General features: G+C 37.3%; 2 protein-coding genes and 1 long non-coding RNA gene across 4 annotated transcripts; 1 reads left to right on the forward strand and 2 right to left on the reverse strand.

The window, feature by feature from the left end:
• Positions 1-475: 475 nt before the first annotated feature.
• Positions 476-10,621, reverse strand: LOC126694447 (beta-1,2-xylosyltransferase). Its single transcript, XM_050390711.1, has 3 exons — positions 9,834-10,621; positions 2,433-2,582; positions 476-1,731 (listed from the first exon to the last, which is right to left on the reverse strand). The coding sequence occupies exons 1-3, from the start codon at positions 10,482-10,484 to the stop codon at positions 1,009-1,011; spliced, it is 1,524 nt and encodes a 507-aa protein (XP_050246668.1). The 5' UTR covers positions 10,485-10,621; the 3' UTR covers positions 476-1,008.
• Positions 10,622-13,735: 3,114 nt separating this feature from the next.
• On the reverse strand, positions 13,736-27,638 carry LOC126694448 (pirin-like protein). 2 transcript variants are annotated; one of them, XM_050390713.1, is made up of 6 exons: positions 27,377-27,638; positions 27,223-27,272; positions 27,084-27,122; positions 26,941-26,969; positions 25,686-25,852; positions 13,736-14,318 (listed from the first exon to the last, which is right to left on the reverse strand). In XM_050390713.1, exons 1-6 carry the CDS (start codon positions 27,493-27,495, stop codon positions 13,814-13,816), a joined length of 909 nt encoding a protein of 302 aa, XP_050246670.1. In that variant the 5' UTR covers positions 27,496-27,638; the 3' UTR covers positions 13,736-13,813. The 2 variants fall into 2 exon arrangements, with proteins under 2 accessions (XP_050246670.1, XP_050246669.1); XM_050390712.1 differs by lacking the exon at positions 13,736-14,318 and adding an exon at positions 24,456-25,114 and having other exon boundaries at positions 27,377-27,602.
• LOC126694449 (uncharacterized) lies at positions 15,120-26,268 on the forward strand. Its single transcript, XR_007645768.1, has 2 exons — positions 15,120-15,267; positions 26,047-26,268. It is a non-coding gene; the product is annotated as an uncharacterized LOC126694449 (long non-coding RNA).
• Positions 27,639-27,850: the final 212 nt, after the last annotated feature.

The following is a 27,850-nucleotide window of genomic DNA, read 5'->3' on the forward strand; positions in this document are numbered from 1 at the left end:
GGCATAAGGCAAAGAAAATGGGTTGCCAGTGATCGCCTACCAAACAGGACAACATGATTTGTATAGGAAACTCAACTGACATGAAGGATGGTTTCTATGATTTGCTATGAATAGAAAACTGATTTATTTTGGTAAATGGGGAAAAAAATTATTGAACAGAATGGGTGACTTAGAGCAACAGTATCGACATCTACTAACAGCTCAAGAAAGAGATAGAGTTGACAGACTTGAGCCCACAAATATTACAAAAGTAGACCCAATTGTGAGCCAATCCATTACTGGACATAAGGCCTAAAGAGAGAAAAACAATAAAATTGGAGAGTTGTGAGAATTATATTTATTGACTATTTCAGTATATTCTACTTAAAAATTAAAAGAAAAGGACTGTTCACAGTATCATATATATTATAAGTACACAAGGATACATCATGCTAAACACATCACAGCAAGAAATCATTATTTATGTTTCAAAGAATTCCAAATAAAATTGGTCACTGCATTAATTTATCGCAAAAAAAGACATTCTTGTCAGTAACAATGAATCAGTATACAAGCAAATAGTTATGACTCCTATCAGCCACTTTCCGAAAGGTTTGGTTAAATTGACCAAACAAGAATTATGGGTGTCACAATATGTCAATAACATACAAGACCTGCAGTGTATAATCCATCTACCTCTCAATGATAATGGTCCACTAAACTGCAGTGGGGGGTGTTGGGTGGGGGATAATTAAGGCCAAACCATCTTATCTTCTCAAAAGATCTCTGAAGCAGCCCCTTTTGCGTCGACTACAAACCACATCTAACATTCGAAGGTAACTTCCAGTATCTATCTCATCACTATAAGATTCCTACTGTAATCTTCTAACAGTGGCAGAAGCAAGTCATGCTCATTCTGTGGAAAAGATGAATGACGGTATATGAACTGACACTGGATGCAGACAATATTCCTTACCACTTCTACTTCCAGGCAACAAGATGAATCAAATTCAGCCAAAACCAAACTTTTCAGCATCCCAGGCTCCTCATTATGTTGCTAAGATTGTCAATAACAGTTTTTGGATTGGCATGTGATCCAGCAAGATTAATTGCATGATATTCCAACCCTTTCCACCGGGCTATCAAGGCAAAATGCGGCCGTCTGTAGTAACTACTAATAATCTCCAGGATGACAGTTTTTGGCAATGCAGATACTATGTGAGTTAGACCTGCACCATGAGCGCCAATAATAACTGAAGCATCTTGAATAGCTCGTACTTGCTCCTTCATGGACATGTGTGCAAACAATCCATTGACAAGGTTTACCTTGCACGCATGATGATTAGATGCCCAGTTATTTAATGAATCAAAAACTTCCTGTTCATTGCTAAGCCTCGATTCAACTTTACCACCATGACGAGGATGAGCTAAATAATCTTCACGCCGAACAAAGAGGACATTATAGCCTGAAACTGGCTTTTCAACACGGTGTCTATTTAAATGAAACCCAAAAGAAGCTCTAATCATTTCCCCAAATTCAGATAATCGAGCAGTTTTCTGGTCATCAGGGTTTTGCCACAGATCCTGTGCAGATGCTCCATTACAATTTATTTCTTCAGAAAGTCCCTTAAATAGTGCAGTCTCATAACCCAAAGGTGAGAGAATAGCATGACGAAAACAAACTGGACCACTGAAGTTTTTAGCATATCGAATGCCAGAAAACAATGCCTTCCATGTTTCTTCCATGGGTGACTGAAAAATTTCCACCAAAGGAATAGAAAGTGTTACTAAGATAACTAAACATTAGCTAGTAGTCTATTTCATTAGCAGAAAGATAAGCAGAAGAAACTCGGGAACAAATACACAAGAGCACATGCAAAATGAGATTCAAATGTTATGACCTGGAATGATGTGCTGAATATATTGTTATTTAAATTAGAAGTATTTAAATTTAGGCTTAGTGACTGATCTTTATCTGATTGATTCAGATTAGTATTGTTATTTGCTTGTATTCAGATTAATTCCTATGTTTTAGGATAGGATTGGTTTCTATTTTTTAGTATTTTTATAATTAAATAGTTGGAGAAGGGGGGATTTGAACCCTATATGTCTTCATAGGATTTGAGGATTTTAAAATCCTAGGTTAATATCTTACAAAAACTACCATCCCATAAAAGGTTTTTACATAAAAAAATCAATGAGGTAAACTCTATACCCCTCTTATTGGTCCAGAACCTTTATCATTGCTTCTCCTAAAGTCCCCCTAGTCCTATTTTCACAACATGAAAACTTAAGCTCTGGTTTTGCTTCTCATTATTATCTACCCCATTGCTTACTCAACAAGTCACAAAATGACAGCAGTAGAACCAAGTAATCATATTAATATTATCACATGCACTTAAACAACAGGCATGAAACCAGTCTCCTATAAACAAAATGCAGAGCCTACATACCATACAATGGCCATCCACAAAAACCACATTAGGTCGATTAGGCAATCCAGTAACTCTTGAAGATACATATGCACTGTACCAATCAGTAATAGTGTGGAAAAGGTTTGCATACTCAAAGCGTGTCACCAGCAGCGTCGGCTCCTCAACCCACTGCAAGTAAAGCCTTTCATTTAGAAACACACAAAAATTGAGATAGTGATATTGATGATGATGATTTTCTTTTGGTTGTTGTTGATACGTGATGATAATGATAATGATAACAACAACACAAAAAACCATAATTCTAGTCCAGCTGAATTAGTTTCATTTATGTTATATGCATTATATCATCCCTAGTTTTTATGGCATAGTTAATCCGAGTCTTTTAACTTCCATGTTTTTTTAAGACTGATTCTTCATTCCAGAATGCATTAAATCAACCACAATTAATCCGGGGGAAAAAATCAATCATTAATTTTCTTTAAAGAATAGCGGCATTGAATCCAACAGTTTCAAGTTTCAACACCAGACCCCAACAAATTTTGGTGATATGGTAAGATCTAACAGTTCTGCTACAACCACATACTTTGCCACAACGTTTGCCAAAACTTGATGATATGTGCAACTATGATTGATGATATGTCCATATACTTTCTTATCCATTCATTCCAAAATAAGAGAATAGGATTTTAGGAATTTTACAGTAGAGTTAACCTAATAACTCTAGAGGATCTTAATAACCTTGATGTGATTGTATCATGTTCTTCTCATGACACATCCCTGTAGTCATAACTGTATCTTGTCTTCATAACTGCTTTCGTAACCGCCTTCATCTTCATGTTAAACTGTTTACTTTGTTTCCCATTGTTGATTATAATGTTATCATTATTTGTTAGACTGTCCAGGTGCTTGGGAACAACCTTCAGACTGTTAGAGATCTCCTTTATTTAAAGCAAAGGAGAACGTTCCCACAATCTTGTTCTTTATGGGTACAAGGCTGACAGGGGGCTCCCTCCACATTACTTTGTATCTAATTTTGGCAGTTTTATAGTTTTTTCTTCATGAGTTCTCTCCCTCCCCCACCCTCAACCTCACCACCAACCCCACCACCAACCCCACCCAACTCCCTCTCTCTTCCCCTGTATACCACCGGCTGTCCCACATACCCATTCCCTCCCTCCCTATCCTTTTCTATTTCCACCTCAACTCCCACCTTTTGGTTTGCCCTCTTACACCTTTTGTTATCCCTCTTTCCCTTCTAGTTTATGCCCACCGTCACACCCCTTACTACCATCCACTTTGCCTAATAAACCTTCTGTGCCTACACCTCCATTGTTACCCGTTATCTCCCTTCCTAAAACTGATACCTAACCAGCTTCAAACCTTAATACCACTCCAACTTTATCGGTTTAGGGGGGGAGTAAGTTTCCTTTCCGTATTAATGCAAAGTTTTTCTCTTTTTCTTTCAAGGGTGGGCGACATGATTCGTATGCTATACATGAGAGCAGCCGTCATGTCAAGCACACTATTTGGGTAGGACATAAAGGATTGGAGTGGATCCTTTCTTGTTTTGCTGATATTCATGATTGGGTTCCGGGGAAAGTTTCCATTTGCAAATGTTTCCGGGAAAATAATAAATTGTTGGAATTTTGTGGGAGGTCGAATAAGGTTGGTGTTTTTGCGGTCATAGCTGAATACTATGGTGGGGCTCGCCGAGGGTGTGTTATAATACCAGCAAGCTCCAATCGTGCAGGTTGGTCTTTGTTTCAGAGAGAGATGAGGAATTTTTTCACCGGTGCTAAACCGGTTTCTATGGCTGAAATATCCTCCAAAAATGGTGGTGGTGGAGGTGGTCAGTCTGCTGGTGGTGACCGGAGTGGGAACCTTTTGTCTACTTATGGTCATCAGCAAAAGTTCAGGATTTTTGAAAATGTTGGAGCAAATTTGGGGCAGAACGGGATTCTTGGAGTCCCTACAGAAGATGGTTTGATCTTAAATAGCAATGTTTCAGTCATTAATGGCAGACCCACGCGGACTTTCACTTTTAAACTGACTCCTGCTGCTTTGGCTCTAAGAGTGTGTACGCCTGAGGGAGGAAACATTCTGTAACTTGTATGGGTATAAATGAGTTCAGTTGGCCTAAAGCTTTAAGTGGCAGGCCTGAACTTATAAACCAATCTGGTGGGCTCCCGTGGAGACCATTTTATCACTTAAGGGTACTTTGGTCAAACCCGGATCTTTAAAAGAGTCACACGATGGTTAGGCAACGTGGGTACAAGGGGAGAGCTCGAGTTGTAGTTCGAGGTTAGTTGCCGGGTTGCCAGTGTCAGCAACGGCGCTGGCGAGTGCAACCCATTTTTGGGTTTTCCAGTGTGGAGGGGACCAATCGGAGGTCGAGGGAAGAGACCCAGACTTCGGTGAAGCTGATGGGACCTGGGTATGTCATTTCTTCTGATCTTCGGCATTAGGGAGCTGCCCAAAACTCTTTTTCTCCTCTGTTGGGTCTAGGTAGAGAGGAGGGTCTCTGTTTTCGAGTGAGAGATGACTCCATGGTGGTTTCAAGGGAGAAGGGAGAAATATGGTGCAATCCTAGTGCTGAGCCAGTTTCGCCAAGTCATCTGGATGCGGTTGAGAAGTTATAGGAAGGGGCTGAGCATCTTCTAATTCAGTGAGAGCACAGTGAAGTTAATCCTAGAGGCTTCTTTCATGGGGAGGACAAGAATGGATCTTTGGAGTGCTCACCTCTATCTAAATGGGATCCCAATGATCGTAAGGAGTTGGAGGTGATCCAAGAAGGTGGCGAGAGAGAGGTTCGAGGGTCAACGGTGAAAAATTCGAAATGGGTTTGTAGCCTGATGAAAAATTTCTGTAGAATTGTGGGTTTTCCTATTGTTAAGCACGAAGATCAATGCCTGACTCTGTTCCGTCTTCTTGAACAGGATTGTGTTGATGTTGTTAGTGTTGGGTCTTCTAATGGTAATGTGAACTCTAAGCAGAAAGGGCTTAGGGAACTCAAATGTTTGTTTTCTTCTATTAATTATGATGGGGCAGCATCTAAGGGGAGGAGCAAAGACTGCTCAGTAGGTACAGGGGCGATTACCAGTTTAAAATGAGTTTAAAGCTGTTATCTTGGAATGTTAGAGGATTAAATAATCCTAAGAAGCAAGAGGTATGTAAAAATCTTCTCAAGGAGTGGAAGTGTGATATAGTTTGCTTTCAAGAAACTAAGCTATCTTCTTTAAACTCTTTTGTTGTTCGAAGCCTTTGGGGTAGTCCGTTCCTAGATTGGGTTGTTCTAGATGCAGTCAATACAGCAAGGGGGGTGTTACTAGTTTGGGACAAGAGAGTTTTTGAAAAAGGTGATTGTACTGTTGGTCTATTTTCTGTTAATGTGTTACTAAAGGGGGTTGTAGATGATTTTGTATGGGCTTGTTCAGGAGTGTATGGGCCTAATGAGGATAACCAGTGGGGTGCGCTGTGGGAAGAACTTACTAGAATGCACTCCAGGTGGAATACGGCTTGGTGTGTTTTAGGGGATTTCAATACCATCCGTTATCCGAGTGAGAGATTTGGCTGTGAGGCTTTTAGTCCGGCTATGTTTGCTTTTTCAGACTTCATTGAGGCTAATTAGTAATTACCTTGTGGACTTACCCCTTGAAGGGGCTTCGTTTACTTGGTTTAGAGTTTCGGGGTCAGCTTGTATGTTAAGAATTGATAGAACCTTGGCATCAGTGGATTGGGTAGATCACTTTGGAAACGTGTCTCAAAGGGTACTTCCTCATGTAGTTTCTGATTATTGCCCTCTTTTGGCGGTGGCGAGTAGTGTTAATAAAGGTCGGAGTGCCTTTAAGTTTGAGAATATATGGTTGAAAGAAGAGGGTTTTGTAGAGAGGGTTTGGCAATGGTGGAATGGGTATTGCTTTTCAGGTTCTCCTAGCTTTATTCTAGTTCGTAAATTAAAAGCTCTCAAAGAGGACTTGAAAAAGTGGAATAAGGAGGAATTTGGGGATCTAGCCTTTAGGAAGAAATGTCTTTTATCTGAATTGCTGGGTTTGGATGCTAGGGGGGACTTGTCTGGTCTTTCTGTAGAGGATCAAACTCGTCGTATTCAGATTAAAGGTGAGATTGCTAATCTTGCCTCTTTGGAGGAGATTTCTTGTAGACAAACGTCCCAAATTTTATTTGTGAAGGAGGGGGACAATAATGCTCACTTCTTTCATTGGGTTGCAAATTCCCATAGAAGAACTAATCATATTCCGGGTATAGAGGTGTATGGTGTCTTCTATGAGGATGAAGAAAAGGTGCGGTCTAAGGTGGTCAATTTTTATTAGAGGTTGTACACTGAGTTAGATACTTGGCACCCTTCTATGGATGGATTAGAATTTGCTAGAATTGAGGAGGTTGAGCGACTTGAATTAGAGAGGGATTTTTCTAAGGAGGAAGTGGTAAAGGTTCTACATGAGATGGAGGGTGATAAAGCCCCAGGTCCTAACGGTTTCACTATGGCTTTTTTTCAAAAATGCTGGAGTGTAGTGGAAATAGATGTCATGGCATTCTTTGATCATTTCCATAGGAGCTCAGAGTTTGAATGGTCTCTAAATGCTTCTTTCCTTTCTCTGATTCCCAAAAAAAATAATGCTTTAAATATCAAAGATTTTAGGCCTATTAGCCTAGTGGGCAGTGTGTATAAGCTGTTGTCTAAGGTTTTAGCTAACAGATTGAGGCGGGTGCTGGATAATCTTATTTCGGAGTCTCAGAATTCTTTTGTTGGTGGCAGATAGATTTTGGATTCTATGCTTATTGCTAATGAATGTTTAGACAATAGACTAAAGCGTCATACTCCGGGGGTGGTGTGTAAGTTAGACATTGAGAAAGCATATGATCATGTGAATTGGGACGCTTTGTTTTACCTATTGGAGAGGATGGGCTTTGGGGATAGATGGAGGAGATGGCTAAAGACTTGTGTCTCTACCGTTCGCTTCTTAGTTTTGGTTAATGAATCTCCTGCTGGTTTCTTTAGTAGCTCTAGAGGTCTCAAATAAGGTGATCCTTTGTCTCTCCTTCTTTTTCTTTTGATCATGGAGATTTTAAATCGTATCCTGAAGAAAACTGAGGAAGGGGATTTTATTCAGGGTTTTCATGTGGGTTCTGTTAATTCGTTTGGTATCCGTGTTTCTCACCTTCTATTTGCTGATGATACCATTCTTTTCTGTGATGCCTCTAGAGAGCAGATTCTTTCTATTAGGTTGGTTTTGACTTGTTTCCAAGCTTTTACTGGTTTGAAGGTAAATGTGGGGAAAAGCAAAATTGTCCCTATTGGGGAGGTGTGTAACATTCAGTCTTTGGCTAATATCCTTCAGTGCAGGGTGGGCAGTATGCCTATGATTTACTTGGGTATGCCATTGGGTTCTTTGCACAAAGCAGCCTCTATTTGGAATCCGATCCTTGAGAGGATGGAAAAGAAGCTTTCAGGCTGGAAGCGGCTTTATTTGTCAAAGGGTGGTAGACTTACCTTTCCCTTTTTACTATCCCTAAAGCTGTGGTGACTAGAATGGAATGCATTCAAAGGAACTTCTTGTGGGGTTCTTCAGTTGAGTGTTTCAAGTATCCATTGGTGGCTTGGGAAAAAGTTTGCTTACCGCGTGAGTTGGGTGGTTTAGGAATTCGAAAGTTGGTGCCGTTTAATCAGGCCCTATTAGGGAAATGGCTTTGGAGGTATGGCCATGAAACCTCGCATTTGTGGCGAAGGGTCATTGCCATGAAATATGGGGAAGGAAAAGGGGGTTGGTGCACTAGAGCTTGTAGTAGGGCTCATGGTTGTGGGTTATGGCGGAGCATTAGTGAAGGGTGGGAAACTTTCGCTAAGCATTTCTCTTTCGTGGTGGGGGATGGTGCTCGTATTTTGTTTTGGCATGATAAATGGACTGGGGATGTTCCTCTCAAAATTCTTTATCCTCAGTTATTTTTGTATTCAGTTAATAAGGAGGTTTGTATTTCTGAGGTGTTAAGCCCTCCAGTGGGTGATAATGACAAAGTGTGGAGTTTAAGATTTCAGAGGGAATTCAATGATTAGAAGTTGGCAGATTCCTACTCCTTTCTTCATTTCATCCAAACCCGAATTCCTAGGAGTGGAGGGTGTGACAGACTTTGTTGGGATCTTAATGGCAGTGGAAAGTTTGATAGTCGGTCCTTTTATCATAAGATTCGAAATGCAACTCCTTCCACTTTCCATTGGAAAGGAATTTGGAAAGTTAAGGTTCCTAAAAGGGTGGCTTTTTTTTTATGTGGATAGCAGCCCATGGTCAGATTCAACTTTGGATAATCTTATGCTTCATGGTCACCCTTTGGCGAATCGTTGTTGTTTATGTTGTAACAACGTGGAATCTGTGGACCACTTGTTACTTTTCTATCCAATAGCTCATTCTTTGTGGATGTATATGCTTCGGTTGTTTGGGATCCAATGGGTCATGCCAGGTTCAGTAGTGGACTTATTATTTTGCTGGTATCATTGGCTTGGGAAGCATAGCTCTGATATTTTGGATTTGGTTCCAAGTTGTTTAATGTGGACTATTTGAACTGAACGGAACCGGCGGTCTTTTGAGGATGAGGGGAAAACTATGGTTCAGTTATTAGAGCATTGCCAGCGGACCCTCTTTGATTGGTCTCGATGTTGGGGGTTATTCAGATTGTTCTACCCTTTTGGATTTTCTTTCATCTATTAGAATAGATAAGGGGCTGCTCCTGTCTTTTTGTTCCTTTTTTTCTCTTTTCCTTTGTTCACTACCGTGAACTCTTTGTGTTTCTCTTGCTACTCTTTTATTAATAATATTCTCTTCTTACTTATTAAAAAAAAAAAAAAAAAAAAGGCTGACAGGGGTTGGTGTTGGTATAGGACGGATTCAAGTTAATTTGAAGTATCAACATGCCTTTACTGTCAAATAGGCCTTATGCTCTCTTGCAAGATGATCATCTAAATCTTAATGTTCGTTCCTATTCCCAGCATCAGCACTCCATATGGATATTTGTTAGAATTATAGTTAAGCAATTAAATTCACCATTTTCCAATAGCTTAAACAACTACCAGTAATTTATTATGGTTTCAAAGCAGGAGTTTCTGAATTTGATCTCCGTCTCCACTTCACTTCCATTTAAATTGTTAAAAATCACAGCTCTGCTTATTAATGGAGAGTTTAGGCCCACACCAGTGTTCAAATTAACTAAGTTAAGTGATTAAATTCATAATTTTTTAACAATCAAGTTGCACTTGCTATTACTAATTATGTTTAAAAAATAAAAATTCAAAATCCACAACTAGAACACAAGATTAATTAAACAGATTAAGCAACTAAAATTTGCTAATTAAATTAAAATCTAATGCGAATAATCCATAATTAATTTAAAATAAATAATTAAATAACGAACCTTTGGGCAGTCGAAATGGGTCGACCCGACGACCTGGGCGGACTCGAGTAGACCTCTCATGGTGTGCATTGCAATCCCATTACGAGGCACGTACCGATCGAGGAACTCATCGCCGGCGAGCCTACGCGGCACGCCACGCAACCCGGGCCCACCGTCGACCTCAAACGCGCCGTCTTCGAACTTCGGCAATTCCTCCTCCTCCTTCCTCCCAATCACGTCCTCCAACCTCTCGCCTCCCTTCGACATCCTGACCCGACCCGGATCCATCCGGATCCGCCCGCCCTCGCAGACGGAGCTCCGCAGCGTGTCGCTGTGGAAGCATCTGAACCACCCATCGGCGCCGTGGTTCGCGGCGGTGAGGAGATCCTGGCGGTCGGAAAAGCCGTTGCCGAAATAGGCCTCGCAGGAGCGCGACGGCGGAGGGGAGCCGCGGGACCAGGGGAGGTAAGAAGGGAGGATTGGCCAGGGTTTGAGAAAATGGTCGTTGTGACCGTTGAAAAGGTGGTTAGAGTGGGAATTGGGGAGAGTTTGGGAAGAGGGAAGAGAGGATTGTTTGGAGTGGGAAGTGAAGTAGAGGAAGAGCATGAGGAAGTTTAAGGCGAAGAGGAATAGGACGATCTTCAGAAGCAATACGTTTCTCTTGCTCAACATTTTTTTTTTTGGGATTGTTTTTGGGGGGTTTTTTATGTGTGTTTGTGTTTTTGGAGCCTTTGGCAGGGTTAGAGAGTTGAGGAAGGTACAAATTATGAGAGAAATGGTAAAGTTATATTGGCTTATTTTTCTGTGAATGGGAGATGAAAAGGAGACTTTGATTGGCATCGTGTTGCACACGAGTTTTTGGACATTTTTTATCTTGAATTCTTTATTTATCTAGGTTCTTTGTTTAGGATCGGTTTATTTTGTTAAAGTTAAAAATTTTTTGTTAAAAGAACTGTAGATAAAAGTAAAAATTAGTTAAAATAGTACAATGAGACCCATGAATAGTATCAAAAAGCGCAATGGACCCCATGAATAGTAGTAAAAATAAGCTGAATAGTAAAATAAGTTGACTTTTTAATTTAGAGCCAAACGCACACTTAGAAGGAATATAGGCTTAGATTATAGTATTGAAGTGTTGAAGAACGTCTTCTATTTATGCTCGAGAAACGAAATGATATTAATAGTGAGTTTTAATTAGTTCAATTGATAAAATTTTTGATAGTTGAATAAGAGATTTGAAATTTAATCTCCAACTATACTAAAAGTTTATTGATGTCTTAGTTTAATGATAAAAAATTATTAATCAAGAGCGGATATCATATGTTAAAACTCTAAAAAAATCATTAATCGGTAAAATAAATGAATTACATTTTGTAAAAAAGAGAATATAATAGATCATTTATGAAAATTATAAAATATAAATTTAGAAAGTGAATAAAAGTATAAAATCAAATGAGCAAAGAGAAATAAACAAAAGTGGGGAGAGCTTACGAAAGAAGAAAAGGAAAAAACCACGAATCTTATTGCATTGAGATTAAAGAGTAGCAAACAGGAAAGTATTGAAGCCTGGCAAATGGAATAAAACAGGAAAAAAAAGTAACAGGAAAGTATTAGAGCACAAACTACTTTGCTTCCCAGTTCCCCCACCTTATCGAAAATCTTGGATACCCCTTCCTATGGGAGCTAAAATAATAGAAAAATAGAAATAGTGAAAGAGTGGCTTCTTTGACGGGGTCGGGATTCCAAAGAATTATTTTAAAGGGTGATTAGCCTCCAACAACAAATTATTCAAAAAAAAAACCTACAGTTGAAAATGGAAATTGATTTTGGTCAATGGATATTAGCTTTACTATGTGTGAGGGTGGTTGATTGGGTTTTCATCAAGGCAATTCAATTGGCTTAATTCCATTCAATTTGTTGTTATCAAGCGATTGAATTAAGTTTTTTTCCAAGCCAATTTCAAGAGAAATTCTTCAAAATTATCATATATCTTTTTTTTTTTTTTTTTTGAGAATATTGAAAATTTAACCTATGAGTTTCGTATTCCTTATATTCTTATCATGCATATCAAATTTCATTCAAATCAAATGTTATTTACTATTCAATTAATAAACTTATTTTTTATACATAATTTTAGATCACAAAAACTTTAAATTTTAACATTTGTTTAATGACATAGCAATTGATCTTTGATCTTTTTGAAATTTTACAAGCATGAAAAATATAATAAGAATATGCAATCCAACAGTTAGATTTTCAAAATTCACTCTCAATATAAAAATATATGAGAAATTTGTAGAGTTTCTCTCCAAACTAGTTTGGAGAGAAACTTTATTCAAAGAAATTGATGTCTTTTAAAAGTTCATGACAATCAATATTAATGGTGAGTGGGCTAATATTTATTATGGTGGCAATTGTCAATTGCATGATTTTGCCCAATTGTTTACTTCTATTTGGCTGGTAAGGCTTGAGTTTAATGTGATTTGTAGACTGGACCCAATACAAAATGGATACGTGACAAATAAATGAACACGTAGCCATATCATATCTGGTTCAGTGCATGAATGATGAAACAATAAACTCAAGCAATGCCCGTGTCTAGCTAATGCACAATGCACTATTCATTTACTGATACATATAGTTCTTTTGTAAATGCTCCGAACATATTTTCAAAATTGCTCATCAAGTGTAAAAATAGATTTTTTAAAAAAAATCCTCTCATAAAACAAACCAAAATTCTCAAAGTTTCTCACGGGTTTACCATGTGGACTTGGACCACATAGGGAAAAGATGAGGAGTAATATCACAGGTTCGGAACCTATTCAAGGAGTAGCCCCAATTGGGGATCATTTTTAGGCTGGGCTAGAAATTTAGTAAAGCTTATTTCATCTAGTGTTGAAGATTCGGCCTTTAATTGTATGCGGATCAAAGATGTGTGCTTTGTTTATTGCTAGGCCCATTTGCTTTGGGTTGTGAAAAATTGGCCCTGAACAACCTTGTATCATTTTTATTTATTTATTTTTATATATTTTGGTAAGACCCTTGTATTGTATCAATTTCAAACATGAATGGCTGAGTTACGTTTATCGTAACTATCCACGTGGTAGATTGTGCCACAACTATCCACGTGGCAAATTATAAGTGATGGAGAAAAAGTGGTAGGTTCATATGAAAGTGATATATAACTAATCAAAGTTTGACATATAAGATAGTTGTGGTAAAAGTTGTGCTATTTTATATGGTACTAGAACTACTCTAGAAACAAGGTGCCCATGTTGACAAGTTTGACCCTCCTCTTTACCTTATTACCCAAAAAAAAGAAAAAAAAAAAGAAAAAAGAAAAAAGTGACCCTCCTGTTCTTGTGTTTAATATGTATACTAGAAGTTGGCTGAGTTCCTATGTAGAAATGAATATATTTATTTAATATTTTTGGATAATCCAAACTTTAGAGAATAATAACGTGACCGGTTATCCATTATTTCTTAAGGGTATATAAGTTTTAGAAGGAAAGCTATTCAAAGAGGACATGTACGGGTGTGATACCATTAACTTGATGGCTAACCAGATCTCCTTCAATATGCAGGATCAAATTATTATGGTCAGCTTTCAATTGTAATTCCAGATTTGCAAAGAACACCAAAAAAAGGTCAAAAACATGGTGTATGATCTAATTGAGTTGATGTTAAGAAAATGAGTTCATCAAATTAATGTTGGTTCATTTTCTAAAACCTAAATTTTGATGTACAAATTTTGAGAATCAAAATTATTAATTTCCCACTTTTGTAATCAACAAGTCAATTCTAAATAAAACAAGAGCTAAAAATAAAGACATACTGCACGATCAAATTGAGTTGATGTTACGGAAATGAGTACATCAAATTAATGGCGGTTCATAAATCATAAATTTTGATGAACAAAATAATTTTGAGAAATAACATTTTATTAATTTCCTACTTTTGGCATCAACAATTAAATTCCAAATAAAACAATAGCTAATAACCTAACAATCAAGACTAAGGTTGCTTTCTGATCTCCAATGCCTGGCTTTCTCAAAACCATTAACGTAATTCTCAAAATCATCAATGGTTTGGTCAATCTCTTCTTGTGTGTTCATCACAAAGGGTCCAAACTGCACTAGTGGCTCGCCTAATGGTTCACCCCCAACTAGAATGAATCTGAGAGGTTTGGAGGACTTGTTCCATACCTCCAAGCCATCCCCAGTTCCTAGCAGAAGAAGGTGGTGAGCTGCGGTGGGTGAAGATTTTGCATTGCCAAATATACCTTCACCTTCCAAGACATAGATAAAGGCATTCCATGATATTGGTATTGGTTGTTGAAGGTGAGCTCCTGGTTTGAGAGTGTAGTCCAGATACATAGTTGGGGTCCTAGTGCAGATTGGTGATTTAGTTCCCAAGGCCTCGCCGGCTATAACTCTAACCTTAATCCCATCTTTGATGGCTTCAGCAACATCCTTGCTCAGTATTTCTTGATACCTTGGTTCAATCCTGTGATCAAACAAAATTACAACTCAATTAGATGAAGTTTTGGATTTTTAGGCAGGTCTACATTGGCAAGAAAATCATGCGAGAGTCTTGCCTTTGAAAGGCATAAAAATACTTTCAAAATTTTAATATTTGATCACTGTCACTAACCCACAAGAGTTATTCAAATTTTTCTAGAAGTTCAAAACTAGCAGGTGCTAGTATCATGACAGAAATTAACTTATCCACCAAGGGATATGACTATAAAGGCAGTTGTTTAGGCTGACCATATCTGGCTGGTATGCATACAAACCCTATGGTGCATTTCAAAAGCACCTTTGGAAAAGGTTCAATGATGACGAATCATCGTAGTAGTAGGAATCAGGATAGGAAAGTTGCATATTCTCATTAGAAAAGTTTGAAACTTATTTGACTCTTTCATTGAGTGGATAGACCTGCCATAATATTCTGTTTTGTTTTTTGGGAAGGGGGGGGGGGACTATGTCCCATAATATTCTGGGTTAAAAAATAACCATATAGTGACATAAAATGTATGGTATACTCATATCTATCTCTATGGTTAGGCTAACCTTTAGTGAGGGGTGTACTTATATTTTATGCTTGGAGGATAGGTTGATCCACAACTGTAGGCCCTTTTGGGTTCCCTGGGCGGCAGGCATTTCTGAGTGAACAATACCTCTTCCTGCAGTCATCCATTGCAAGTCACCGGCTCCTATTGTCCCTTTGTGCCCCTCAAAATCTTCATGTGTGAATGATCCCTGATGACACAAACAATTGAATTTCCTTCAACTGAAGGTACTTGCAACTCACCTCTAAATAGTTCAAATAGGGACCCAATCAATGAAAGCAAGTACAATAGGTCGTATTTCAATCAAAGTGTATTAATAAATGTGAAAAATGTCTTGAAATTTACTGTGATTAGATTATTGACCATATTAAGCCAAAGTGTAAGGTTATTTTGTCTTCAAGACCTTTCCTGGCAACCACCTGTTGCCTGAAAGGTCATGTCAACCTTGGACAGTTGTAGCATAGTGAACTGCATGCCTTGGGTCTGACTGGCTGACCAATAAAAAAAAGTATGATGCCAGACAGCTGACAAATGCCAACAATGTAAATCTAAATGTTACACCGGAAATTCCATTATTAACAATGATTTTTTTTTTTTAAGAGAAATTAATGACATAACTTGTTTCACAATGATGGTTGACACCTACAAATGGGGCACATATCATATTATACTTATTAGTTCGATATGTAGTGTCAAAGCATAATACATCTCTAAAAGAGTTATAATCAATTTTTGATTTACCATCTCTCCAAAAAAAATTTGTCATTCGATTTTCTTGATCAACTTGAATTGCATAAAAAAACATAGGATTTTCTGTTTGTTTCTGTTTAAAATGGTTTACTAAACTTTGAGCATCTCCAACCTCAACATTGATTAACTTCTGCTTGTTCACCACATTACATCTATCTCATTTTATAAACCCAACATTTTCAAATCTCCCAGCTTCCTCAACTAAATAGGAATATGTACTTACTGTTCTTATGTCTACTTTTTTGAAAGTTCTTATTACACCTAACTGAGCATCAGTTATTTTTCGATTCGACATTAAAAACAATCTTTCTTTAGGCTTTTGCAAGCTCATGATTATGATTAGGATTGAAATGAGTAACCTTCCACTCACCATTTGTCACTGTAAACCGAATACTAGCATCACAACCAATCCTAGTTTGTAATCTTTTGAATTTCTTATCATCCAAATGGTCACCATCATCTCGTGGAAATCCTTCTTTCGAACACACATACTCTTGTTGTCTTACACCATTTTTTACATATCTAAGTTTTTCTTTTCGAACACTAAACCCAATTCGTATATGTTAACATGTATTAGGGTATGTGGGCTTTAGGCCCACCTTGTTTACTTGTATAGTACACTTACTTGTACTACACACTCTGCCTCCTATATAAAGGCACTTAACCACACCCTCTTAATATTCACACAGCAAATGGTTCCACTATGTCTGGTCATAATGTAGGTTCCGTTTCAACCTCCAATCTCTCAGTTCCTAGTGTCTTTAATGTTCCTGACCTTTCTTACAATTTATTTTCTGTGGGCCAATTAGTTGAGTTAGGTTATCGCATTATCTTTGATTATTCTGGGTGTATTGTGCAGGATCCAAGGACGGGACAGGAGCTTGGGACCGGTCCCAGAGTTAGGCGTATGTTTCTCGTGGACAACCTTCGTCTTCCACTTGTTGCTCCTGTTTTTGTTGTTGCAGCTGCTACAGTTTCTTCTACTCCTTCCCTTGCACTTTGGCATGCTCGACTTGGTCATGCATCTTCCTCTCGTGTACAATAATTGGCTTCTAGAGGTCTATTAGGTTCAGTGTCTACAGAAAATTTTGATTGCGTTTCATGTCAGTTAGGAAAACAACCAGCTTTGTCTTTCAATACTAGTGAATCAATATCCACTGATATCTTTGACCTTATTCATTCTGATGTTTGGGGGCCTTCCTCTGTCTCTAGTATTGGTGGGTCTCGATATTTTGTTGTCTTTGTTGATGATTACTCTCGCTATAGCTGGATTTTTAATATGAAACATTGTTCTGAGTTATTGCAAGTATATTCTAATTTTGCAAAAATGGTTGAAACTCAATTTTCAAAACGTATCAAAATTTTTCGATCTGATAATGCTCTTGAGTACACTCAATATGCTTTCCAAGCTGTTTTGCATTCCTATGGCACTGTTCATCAACTAACTTGTCCAGGTACCTCTCAGCAAAATGGTAGAGCCGAACGAAAACTTCATCATATTCTTGACATTGTTCGTGCTCTTCTTCTCTCTGCCAAAGTTCCTACTCCTTTTTGGGGTGAAGCTGCCCTTCATGCTGTTCATGCTATTAATCGCATTCCAAGTCCTGTTATTCAAAATCAAACTCCATATGAGCGCCTTTTTGGGTCACCTTCAGACTATCACCACCTTCGCTCCTTCGGTTCTACTTGTTTCATTCTTCTTCAGCCACATGAGCATAATAAACTTGAGCCTCGGTCAAGGCTTTGTTGTTTTCTTGGCTATGGCGAAACTCAAAAGGGGTATCGGTGTTATGATCCTGTCTCTCATCGTCTTCGTATCTCCCGCAATGTTGTCTTTTGGGAACATCGCTCCTTTGTCGAGCTCTCTCACTTCCGTGCTTCCCTATCTTCCTCCTCTGTTTTAGATCTTTTTCCAAATGAGGCACATATTCCTTCTGTAACTGCTCCTGATCCTTCTATAGTTGCTCCTGATCCTCCTATAGACTTCTCTGTCCAACCACCAGATACCTTTGATCCCTTTCCTAGTTCACCCTTTAATGAACAGGTGGAAGATGCACAGGTTGAAGACAAGCTACCCAACCCTGAGCTTGGGTCCCCTGCTCCTGCTCCGCCTGAAGATCTTGCACAAGACATTCCACCTCGTCACTCAACTCGGGTAAGATCCATTCCTACACATTTACTTGATTATCATTGTTACACTGCCCTTGCTACACTGCATGAGCCTCACACCTATCGTGAGGCTTCCACTGACCCTTTATGGCAGATTGCAATGAAAGAGGAACTTGATGCATTATCTAAAAACCATACTTGGGATTTGGTGACTCTCCCCCCTGGGAAATTTGTGGCTGGTTGTAAGTGGATCTACAAGATTAAGACTCGCTCTGATGGGTCCATTGAGCGCTACAAAACTTGTCTTGTTGCAAAAGGTTTTACACAGGAGTATGGGATTGATGATGAAGAGACCTTTGCTCCGGTTGCTCGTATCTCATCTGTTCGAGCTCTCTTAGCTGTTACTGCTGCCAGAAAATGGGACCTTTTTCAGATGGATGTCAAAAATGCATTCCTTAATGGGGATTTAAGTGAAGAAGTTTATATGCAACCTCCTTCTGGTCTCTCTGTTGAATCAAATAAGGTTTGTTACCTTCGGCGTGCTCTTTATGGCCTTAAACAAGCTCCACGAGCTTGGTTTGCCAAATTCAGCTCTACCATCTTTTGCTTAGGTTACATGGCCAGTCATTATGATTCTGCCTTATTTCTTCGTCGCACTGACAAAGGTACTATTTTACTTCTCCTGTATGTGGATGATATGATCATAACTGGTGATGACCTCAGTGGCATTCAAGAACTCAAGGATTTTCTCAGTCAGCAGTTTGAGATGAAAGATCTTGGCCATCTCAACTACTTCTTGGGTCTTGAAATCACTCATTCTATAGATGGACTTTATATTACTCAAGCCAAGTATGCCTCTGAACTTTTGTCTCGAGCTGGACTCACTGATAGCAAGACTATTGACACTCCAGTTGAGCTTAATGCGTATCTGACTCCGTTAGGGGGGAAACCATTGTCTAATCCCTCTCTTTACAGACGCTTGGTTGGCAACCTAGTTTATCTCACTGTCACTCGTCCAGACATTTCCTATGCTGTTCACCAGATGAGTCAGTATCTGTCTGCTCCACGATCGGCTCACTATGCTGCTGTTCTGCACATTCTTCGATACCTAAAGGGCACTCTCTTCCATGGTCTTTTCTACTCTGCTCAGTCTCCTCTTGTTCTTCGTGCATTTTCTGATGCTGATTGGGCAGGAGATCCCACTGATCGCAGATCCACCACTGGTTATTGCTTTCTTCTTAGTTCTTCTCTGATTTCTTGGCGAAGCAAGAAACAAACTCATGTGGCCCGCTCCAGTATTGAAGCAGAATATCGTGCCCTTGCTGATACCACATCTAAGCTCCTTTGGTTACGGTGGCTTTTCAAAAACTTAGGTGTATCCACATCCTCTGCTACTCCTCTTTATTGTGACAACCAGAGTGCCATTCATATTGCTCACAATGATGTCTTCCATGAACGGACTAAACACATCAAGATCGATTGTCATTTTATCCGTTATCATCTTGTCCATGGTGCTCTCAAGCTGATCTCGGTTTCTTCTAAAGATCAACTTGCAAATATCTTCACCAAGTCACATCCTAAGGGACGTCTTCGCACTTTGGTTGACAACCTCAAGTTGGTCTCACATCCACCTTGAGTTTGAGGGGGGCTATTAACATGTATTAGGTATGTGGGCTTTAGGCCCACCTTGTTTACTTGTATAGCACACTTACTTGTACTACACACTCTGCCTCCTATATAAAGGCACTTATGTATATTCTATTACTTGAGAAATACAATACAATCATTCAATATTTCTAACAGTATAACATAATCATTATACAATTTATATGCTTCCTCCTCACTGTGCACCACCATTCCAAGCAAATTTTCAACATCTTGTAGTTCTTCGTCGGCCCTTATATCTATAATTAAAAACATCACAAAACACATTTCTAAGGAAACTCAAATCAAAAAGAAAAAAATAAATAAAAAAGAAAAAGAAAAAGAAAGAATGGTTAGAATGGTGTGTGAGTATAAACTATTAAGCATAAGAAAAAAAAAATGAACTATTTTTACATTTTGGACTTAAGGTTCGTTTAGAATTTGTGCTCTATTTCAAGACCAAAGAAACAGAGTGGCATTTAATAAACCCAAAAACAAAAAGTAGGCAGGGGTATGGAATGAGTTCTAACAATTTACACCACAGACTCATAAAAATTTAATTTTTAATATCTATAAACTAGATAGAAAGAAAACAACACATAAAAATTTCATTATTTTAATTCTTTCTCATCTTGGGCTTTTATCAAACACGTAGAAGACACTGATTTATAAACTACATAAAAACAAAACAAAGCTAAGAGAATGATACATTGAAGAGTGAAATGAGTCTTTGTAACATACATACCTTGATCAATCTTGGTTAGTTGCAATGGTGGTGTGTGGATTCCAGCAACCACTTCAGCCATAGTTTATAGTTAATCGTACTCACTATTCATCCAAGGGAGAAGAAAGAAAGCCCAACATAAGATTGTTTGAAAGACTCGTCCAATCATGCGAGAAGGGAGAGGGAAGAGGATTGAGCGGGTAAAATAAAATTTTGGGTTTCAGAAATTGGGTGAGAAGTGGCTAACACAATTGGGGTTAAAAGTGGCTAATTGATTTTGGGTTCACACGGTTTGATTTTGGCTAATTGATTTTGGGTTTCCGGTTGTGGGTAAGTGGAGTTGAGTTTTAACCTTGGTTTGATCTGCTAACAATAGTTAAGTTAATAGGAAAGTAATGATGTAGAGCTGAGTTTAAAAAATTGGTTACATGGTGTTTTCTTATTGGGTGGTAGGACCTGGGAGGACTACATCAGTGGTCCTCCAAGAGGTCCCAATAATTTCTCATTGCACACAAGTTTATGGACATTTTTTTTATCTTGAATTATTTATTTATTTATATTTAGGTTCTGTTTAGAATCCACTTATATTGTTGAAATTGAAAACTTTTTGCTAAAAGTATTGTAGATAAAAGTAAAAGTTAGCTAAAATAGTATAGTGGGACCCATAAATGGTACCAAAAAGTGTAATAGGGCCCATGAATATTAGTAAAAATAAGCTAAATAGTAAAATAAATTGACTTTTTAATTTGAAACCAAACGCACACTTTAAAGGAGCTCAAATTATATTAAAAAAATTTATAATAGTATTGAAGTGTTGAAGAACGTCTTCTATTTACATCGAAATCAAGAAACAAAATGACATTAGTAGTGAGTTTTAATAAGTTCAATTAGTAAAATATTTGATGTTTGAATAAGAGATTTGAAATTTAATCTCCAACTACAGTAAAAGCTAATTGGTGTCTTAGTCTAATAATAAAAAACTATTAATCAGGAGCGGATACCATATGTTAAAACTCTCTTAAAAAAAACATTAATAGGTAAAATAAATGAATTGCATTTTGTAAAAAAGAGAATATAATAGATCATTTATGAAAATTATAAAATAGAAATTTAGAAAGTAAATGTAAGTACAAAATCAAATGAGCAAAGAGAAATAAACAAAAGTGGGGAGAGCTTACGAAAGAAGAAAAGGAAAAAACCACGAATCCTATTGCATTGAGAATAACGAGTAGCAAACAGGAAAGTATTGAAGCCTGGCAAATGGAATAAAACAGGAAAAAAAAGTAACAGGAAAGTATTAGAGCACAAACTACTTTGCTTCCCAATTCCCCCGCCTTATCGAAGATCTTGATACTCCTTCATATGGGGGCTAAAATAATAGAAAAATAGAAATAGTGAAAGAGTGGCTTCTTGCTTCTCAAAAAAGAAAAAAGAAAAAAGAAAGAGTGGCTTCTTTGACGGGGTCGGGATTCCAAAGAATTATTTTAAAGGGTGTTTAGCCTCCAACAACAAATTATTCAAAAAAAAAAAAAAAAACCCCTACAGTTGAAAATGGAAATTGATTTTGGTCAATGGATATTAGCTTTACTATGTGTGAGGGTGGTTGATTGGGTTTTCATCAAGGCAATTCAATTGGCTTAATTCCATTCAATTTGTTGTTATAAAGAGATTGAATAAAGTTTCACTCTAAACTAATTTCGAGAGAAATTTTTCAAACTTATCATATATCTTTTTTTTTTTTTTTTTTTTTTTTTATGTGAATATTGAAAAACCGTTGAATTTCATATTCTTTATGTTCTTATCATGCATATCAAATTTTGTTCAAATCGGATGTTATTTACTATTCGATTAATAAACTTATTTTTTATACATAATTTTACATTACAAAAACTTGAAATTTTAATATTTGTTTGATGATATAGCAATTGATCTTTGATCTTCTTAAAATTTCTCTCCAAACTAGTTTGGAGAGAAACTTTATTCAAAGGGATTGATGTCTTTTAAAAGTTCATGACAATCAATATTAATGGTGAGTGGGCTAATATTTATTATGGTGGCAGTTGTAAATTGCATGATTTTGTCCAATTGTTTGCTTCTATTTGGCTGGTAAGGCTTGAGTTTAATGTGATTTGTGCACTGGACCCAATACAAAATGGATACGCGACAAATAAATGAACATGTAGCCATATAATATCTGGTTTAGTGTATGAATGATGAAACGAGGCAAAATTTGCTGGACAGTATATTTTTAGAAAAAAAAAAATGGTGAATAGCATGTGTTTGAAGTTATTTAGTTATATAGATTGTTTTTGGAACTCGAGTTTGCCAAGCTCGAGTTCCAATTGGTTTAGTCGTGTAACGTGGATTTAAAAATAAAAATAAAAAACACGTGAAAAGCGAGTTTGCACTCAATTTCCAGCCTTATTTAGACCTCCATGCCAGAGAGCTCCAAGCTCAGCCTTTCATCGCTACTAGCAACAAATCTCCATTGCCATTGTGGTGGTGGCTTTCAACTCAAATCCTCTTTCTTTGTCCGTTCTACACAGACCCATTCTCTCTCCATAGTTGGTCGATGGGTCATAGCGATGGGTATTTGGGTTGTTGTGCTCTGATGGGTTACAACAGTTGATGGGTGTTTGGTTTTTGTGTTATGATGGGTCATAATGGTCAATGGGTAGGGTTTTGCAGTTTGATGGGTTACGAATGCGAGGGAGAGGATGGGTTTGCTGGGATTTTGTTTGACTTGGTTTGGTGATTGGCTTCAGTGGGTGTTTCAATAGATCTGTTTGGTTCAATGAATTTCCTTTGATGGGTTGGTGGATTCAAATGGTTTTTGGGTCTAATTGTCTACGTTGTGTTTGATCTTTGATTGTTCAACTTGCCTGGGTTTGACTATTTTTAGGTATGAAGTTTATGGTTTTGATTTTTTGGGTTTGAATTTGCTGGGTTTGTTCATCATGTTCATGGTAGATTTTTCATTTATTGGCCATGAACTCGAGTTTAGGAGACTCAAGTTCCATGTGGTTTTATTTTTTTTTTTTACAACCTATACTAGTTGGACCTCGAGTTTGTTAAACTCAATTTTGCCAATGAAACAATAAACCCAAGCGATGCCCGTGTCTTGCTAATGCATAATGCATTATTCATGTACTGCTACATATAGTTCTTGTAAATGCTCCAAGCATATTTTCAAAATTGCTCATCTAGTTTAAAAATAGATTAAAAAAAAAAAATCCTCTCATAAAACAAACCAAAATTCCCAAATTTTCTCGTGGGTTTACCACATAGAGAAAAGATGAGGAGTAATATCACAGGTTCGGAACCTATTCAAGGAGTAGCCCCAATCGGGGTTCATTTTTGGGCTGGGCTAGAAATTAGTAAAGCTTATTTCATATAGTGTTGAAGATTTGGCCTTTATTTGTATGTGCACCAAAGACATGTGCTTTGTTTATTGCTGGGCCCATTTGCTTTGGGTTGTTAAAAATGGGCCCTGAACACCCTTGAATCATTTTTTTTTAAAATTTTTTTTTATTTTTTTTTATTTTGGTAAGACCCTTGTATGTATCAATTTCAAACATGAATGGCCGAGTTACGTTTATTGTAACTATCCATGTGGCAGATTGTGCCAGAACTATCTACGTGGCAGATTATGAGTAGTGGAGAAAAAGTAGTAGGTTCACATGAAAGTAATATATAATCGGTCATAGTTTGACATATAAGATAGTTATGGTAAAAGTTGTGCTATTTTATATGGCACTAGAACTACTCCAGAAACAGGGTGCCTATGTTGACAAGTTTGACCCTCCTCCTTACCTTATTACCAAAAAAAAAAAAAAAAAAAAAAAAAAAGAAGTGACCCTCCTGTTCTTGTGTTTAATATGTATACTAGAAGTTGGCTGAGTTCCTATGTAGAAATGAATATATTTATTTAATATTTTTGGATAATCCAAACTTTAGAGAATAATAACGTGACCGGTTATCCCTTATTTCTTAAGGGTATATAAGTTTTAGAAGGAAAGCTATTCAAAGAGGACATGTACGGTAGTGATACCATTAACTTGATGGCTAACCAGATCTCCTTCAATATTCAGGATCAAATTATTATGGTCAGCTTTCAATTGTAATTCCAGATTTGCAAAGAACACCAAAAAAAGGTCAAAAACATGGTGTATGATCTAATTGAGTTGATGTTAAGAAAATGATTTCATCAAATTAATGTTGGTTCATTTTCTAAAACCTAAATTTTGATGTACAAATTTTGAGAAACAAAATTATTAATTTCTCACTTTGGTAATCAACAAGTCAATTCTAAATAAAACAAGAGCTAAAAATAAGACATACTGCATGATCAAATGGAGTTGATGTTACGGAAATGAGTACATCAAATTTATGGTGGTTCATAAATCATAAATTTGGATGAACAAAATAATTTTGAGAAATAACATTTTATTAATTTCCTACTTTTGACATCAACAATTAAATTCCAAATAAAACAATAGCTAATAATCAAGACTAAGGTTGCTTTCTGATCTCCAATGCCTGGCTTTCTCAAATCCATTAACGTAATTCTCAAAATCATCAATGGTTTGGTCAATCTCTTCTTGTGTGTTCATCACAAAGGGTCCAAACTGCACTAGTGGCTCACCTAATGGTTCACCCCCAACTAGAATGAATCTGAGAGGTTTGGAGGACTTGTTCCATACCTCCAAGCCATCCCCAGTTCCTAGCAGAAGAAGGTGGTGAGCTGCGGTGGGTGAAGATTTTGTATTGCCAAAGATACCTTCACCTTCCAAGACATAGATAAAGGCATTCCATGATATTGGTATTGGTTGTTGAAGGTGAGCCCCTGGTTTGAGAGTGAAGTCCAAGTACATAGTTGGGGTCCTAGTGTAGATTGGTGATTTAGTTCCCAAGGCCTCGCCCGCTATAACTCTAACCTTAATCCCATCTTTGATGGCTTCAGCAACATCCTTGCTCAGAATTTCTTGATATCTTGGTTCAATCCTGTGATCAAACAAAATTACAACTCAATTAGATGAATTTTGGATTTTTAGGCAGGTCTACATCCGCAAGAAATTCATGCGAGAGTTTTGCCTTTGAAAGGCATAAAAATACTTTCAAAATTTTAATATTTGATCACTGTCACTAACCCACAAGAGTTATTCAAATTTTTCTAGAAGTTCAAAGCTAGCAGGTGCTAGTATCATGACAGAAATTAACTTATCCCCCATGGGATATGACTATAAAGGCAGTTGTTTAGGCTGACCATTTCTGGCTGGTATGCATACACACCCTATGGTGCATTTCAAAAGCACCTTTGGAAAAGGTTCAATGATGACGAATCATCGTAGTAGTAGGAATCAGGATAGGAAAGTTGCATATTACTTATTTGACTATTTCATTGAGTGGATAGACCTGCCATAATATTCTGTTTTGTTTTTTGGGAGGGGGGTGGGGGGGGACTATGTCCCATAATATTCTGGGTTAAAAAATAATCATATAGTGACATAAAATGTATGCCATACTCATATCTATCTCTATGGTTAGGCTAACCTTTAGTGAGTGGTGTACTTACATTTTATGCTTGGAGGATAGGTTGATCCACAACTGTAGGCCCTTTTGGGTTCCCTGGGCGGCAGGCATTTCTGAGTGAACAATACCTCTTCCTGCAGTCATCCATTGCAAGTCACCGGCTCCTATTGTCCCTTTGTGCCCCTCAAAATCTTCATGAGTGAATGATCCCTGATGACACAAACAATTGAATTTCCTTCAACTTAAGGTACTTGCAACTCACCTCTAAATAGTTCAAATAGGGACCCAATTAATGAAAGCAAGTACAATAGGTCGTATTTCAATCAAAGTGTATTAATAAATGTGAAAAATGTATTGAAATTTACTGTGATTAGATTATTGACCGTATTAAGCCAAAGTCTAAGGTTATTTTGTCTTCAAGACCTTTCCTGGCAACCACCTGGTGCCTGAAAGGTCATGTCAACCTTGGACAGTTGTAGCATAGTGAACTGCATGCCTCGGGTCTGACTGGCTGACCAATAAAAAAAAATATGATGCAAGACAGCTGACAAATGCCAACGATGTAAATCTAAATGTTACCTTGAAAATTCCATTATTAACAACAAGTTGATAGTTGAAACTTGAAATTTTTTTTTTTTAATATTTTCAGTGTACGGAGAAATGATGTTCTTTTTTTCATATTTATGGTGGAGTCTATCATGAATGTGAAAGAAAGAAGTACAATCCTCTATACTCTAGAAGCATTTAAGAATTCCTTGAAACTTAAAAGTTGATACCATTGAATCCAAGGGTCATTGACTTAAAATGTCATTTATATTCGAAAAAAGTTAGTACCTGCAAAAACTTATACAACTTTTGTCAAAACTTGTCACGTGACGAGTTGTGAGTAATGGTATCTATTCAGCTTATAAACTCAAGATATTGACCAATCAACTATATATAATATTTTTACTCTCAAAAAAAATATCTTGGATAAATTGAGATTAATAAGTAACGTAATTATTAATAAATCGACATCTATGGTAGTTAGAAACACGCATATCTTTGTCTTTCTCTATCTCATTATTAAAATGACTACTGTGTGCCCCCCAATCATTTTAAACGTGGAATATGACATTTTCATGTTAATTATAACCATAATAGACAAATATCAAGTATGCTGTGGGTGTTTATGTATTTCTTTTTTATTGACATATATGTAAATTGAAGTAGTGATTATTTTTAGTTTGCTTGACCAAAAAGTTTGCATACACACAGGAAAAGAAAGGCCATGAGCTGCAATGGCCAGTTGAAAATACCTGCAACATGTAGGTCACTGTCTCAAACCCTGCAAAGAGGAAAAAAGAAAAAAGAAAAAAATTAGAATCATCTTATGTTTATCCCAATTCTCAACAGTTAGATTTTAAATATTTTCAACGAGACTAAAGGTCAATAATCAAACCCCTATGTGGATGATCAGGAAATCCAGCTGGAGCAGTAACTGCAAAATTCAACAACTAACTCTTAAGAAAAATGAAACCACATGTATAGAGACCCAACATGTTTTCATGAAGCAACAGAGGAAAGCAGAGACAGCCCACCTGAGAATTCATCAAGTACAAGAAAAGGATCAAAGTATTTCAGCTCAAACCTGCAAAAAAAAACCAAAACGCCCCATTAATCCAAACCTTCAAATTCTTCCAAAAGTTCATTCCTTTAAGTGAAAAGAACACCATTTAATTATCACTCTCTTACCTTCCTATGCTCCTTCTAACAATGGCCCCAAGTCCCTCATGTTGTGGTCTGGCTAAGAATTTCCTCACCACAAGACGAGGTTCTTTGAGAATATTACAACTTTCTTTCTGGTCATGCATTTTTTTTTCTCTTATGTGTCGACTTTCAAAAAAATGTAAATTTTCTCCAAATGTGTGTATCAAAGTAAGGCATTTGATGCTATATATAGGAAGAGAGGGAGAGAGAGAGAGGGAGAGAGAGAGAGAGATTCAATTTGGCTTTGGAAGGTCAAAGGGAAATGTTGGCGGCCAAAGCAAAGGTAAATTGCTTGTGCTCTGGGGACTTTTTGAATATATTCCTGTGCATAACGTCAGCATAGCGTTGTGTTGAGGTAGCCTTGGATCGTGTATCCTAGCCGTTACTTGTGGCACGTGTCAGCTCATAATACTTTTTTTTTTGGGTGTGTGCGTGTGGGGGTATTGTTAACAAGGGCTA

The sequence above is a fragment of the Quercus robur genome, chromosome 8, assembly GCF_932294415.1.
Source record: "Quercus robur chromosome 8, dhQueRobu3.1, whole genome shotgun sequence".
In the NCBI taxonomy this organism is placed as follows: domain Eukaryota; kingdom Viridiplantae; phylum Streptophyta; class Magnoliopsida; order Fagales; family Fagaceae; genus Quercus; species Quercus robur.

Coding starts and splice junctions, on each gene's coding strand:
- LOC126694447 (XM_050390711.1), bottom strand. CDS start 10,484: ATGTTGAGCAAGAGAAACGTATTGCTTCTGAAGATCGTCCTATTCCTC. Junction 2,583..9,833: donor CCCATTTCGACTGCCCAAAG/GTTCGTTATTTA, acceptor CTTTACTTGCAG/TGGGTTGAGGAGCCGACGCT. Junction 1,732..2,432: donor TTGTGGATGGCCATTGTATG/GTATGTAGGCTC, acceptor GAAATTTTTCAG/TCACCCATGGAAGAAACATG.
- LOC126694448 (XM_050390713.1), bottom strand. CDS start 27,495: ATGCATGACCAGAAAGAAAGTTGTAATATTCTCAAAGAACCTCGTCTT. Junction 26,970..27,083: donor TCCTGATCATCCACATAGGG/GTTTGATTATTG, acceptor TCCTCTTTGCAG/GGTTTGAGACAGTGACCTAC. Junction 14,319..25,685: donor CTATCCTCCAAGCATAAAAT/GTAAGTACACCA, acceptor GTTTGATCACAG/GATTGAACCAAGGTATCAAG.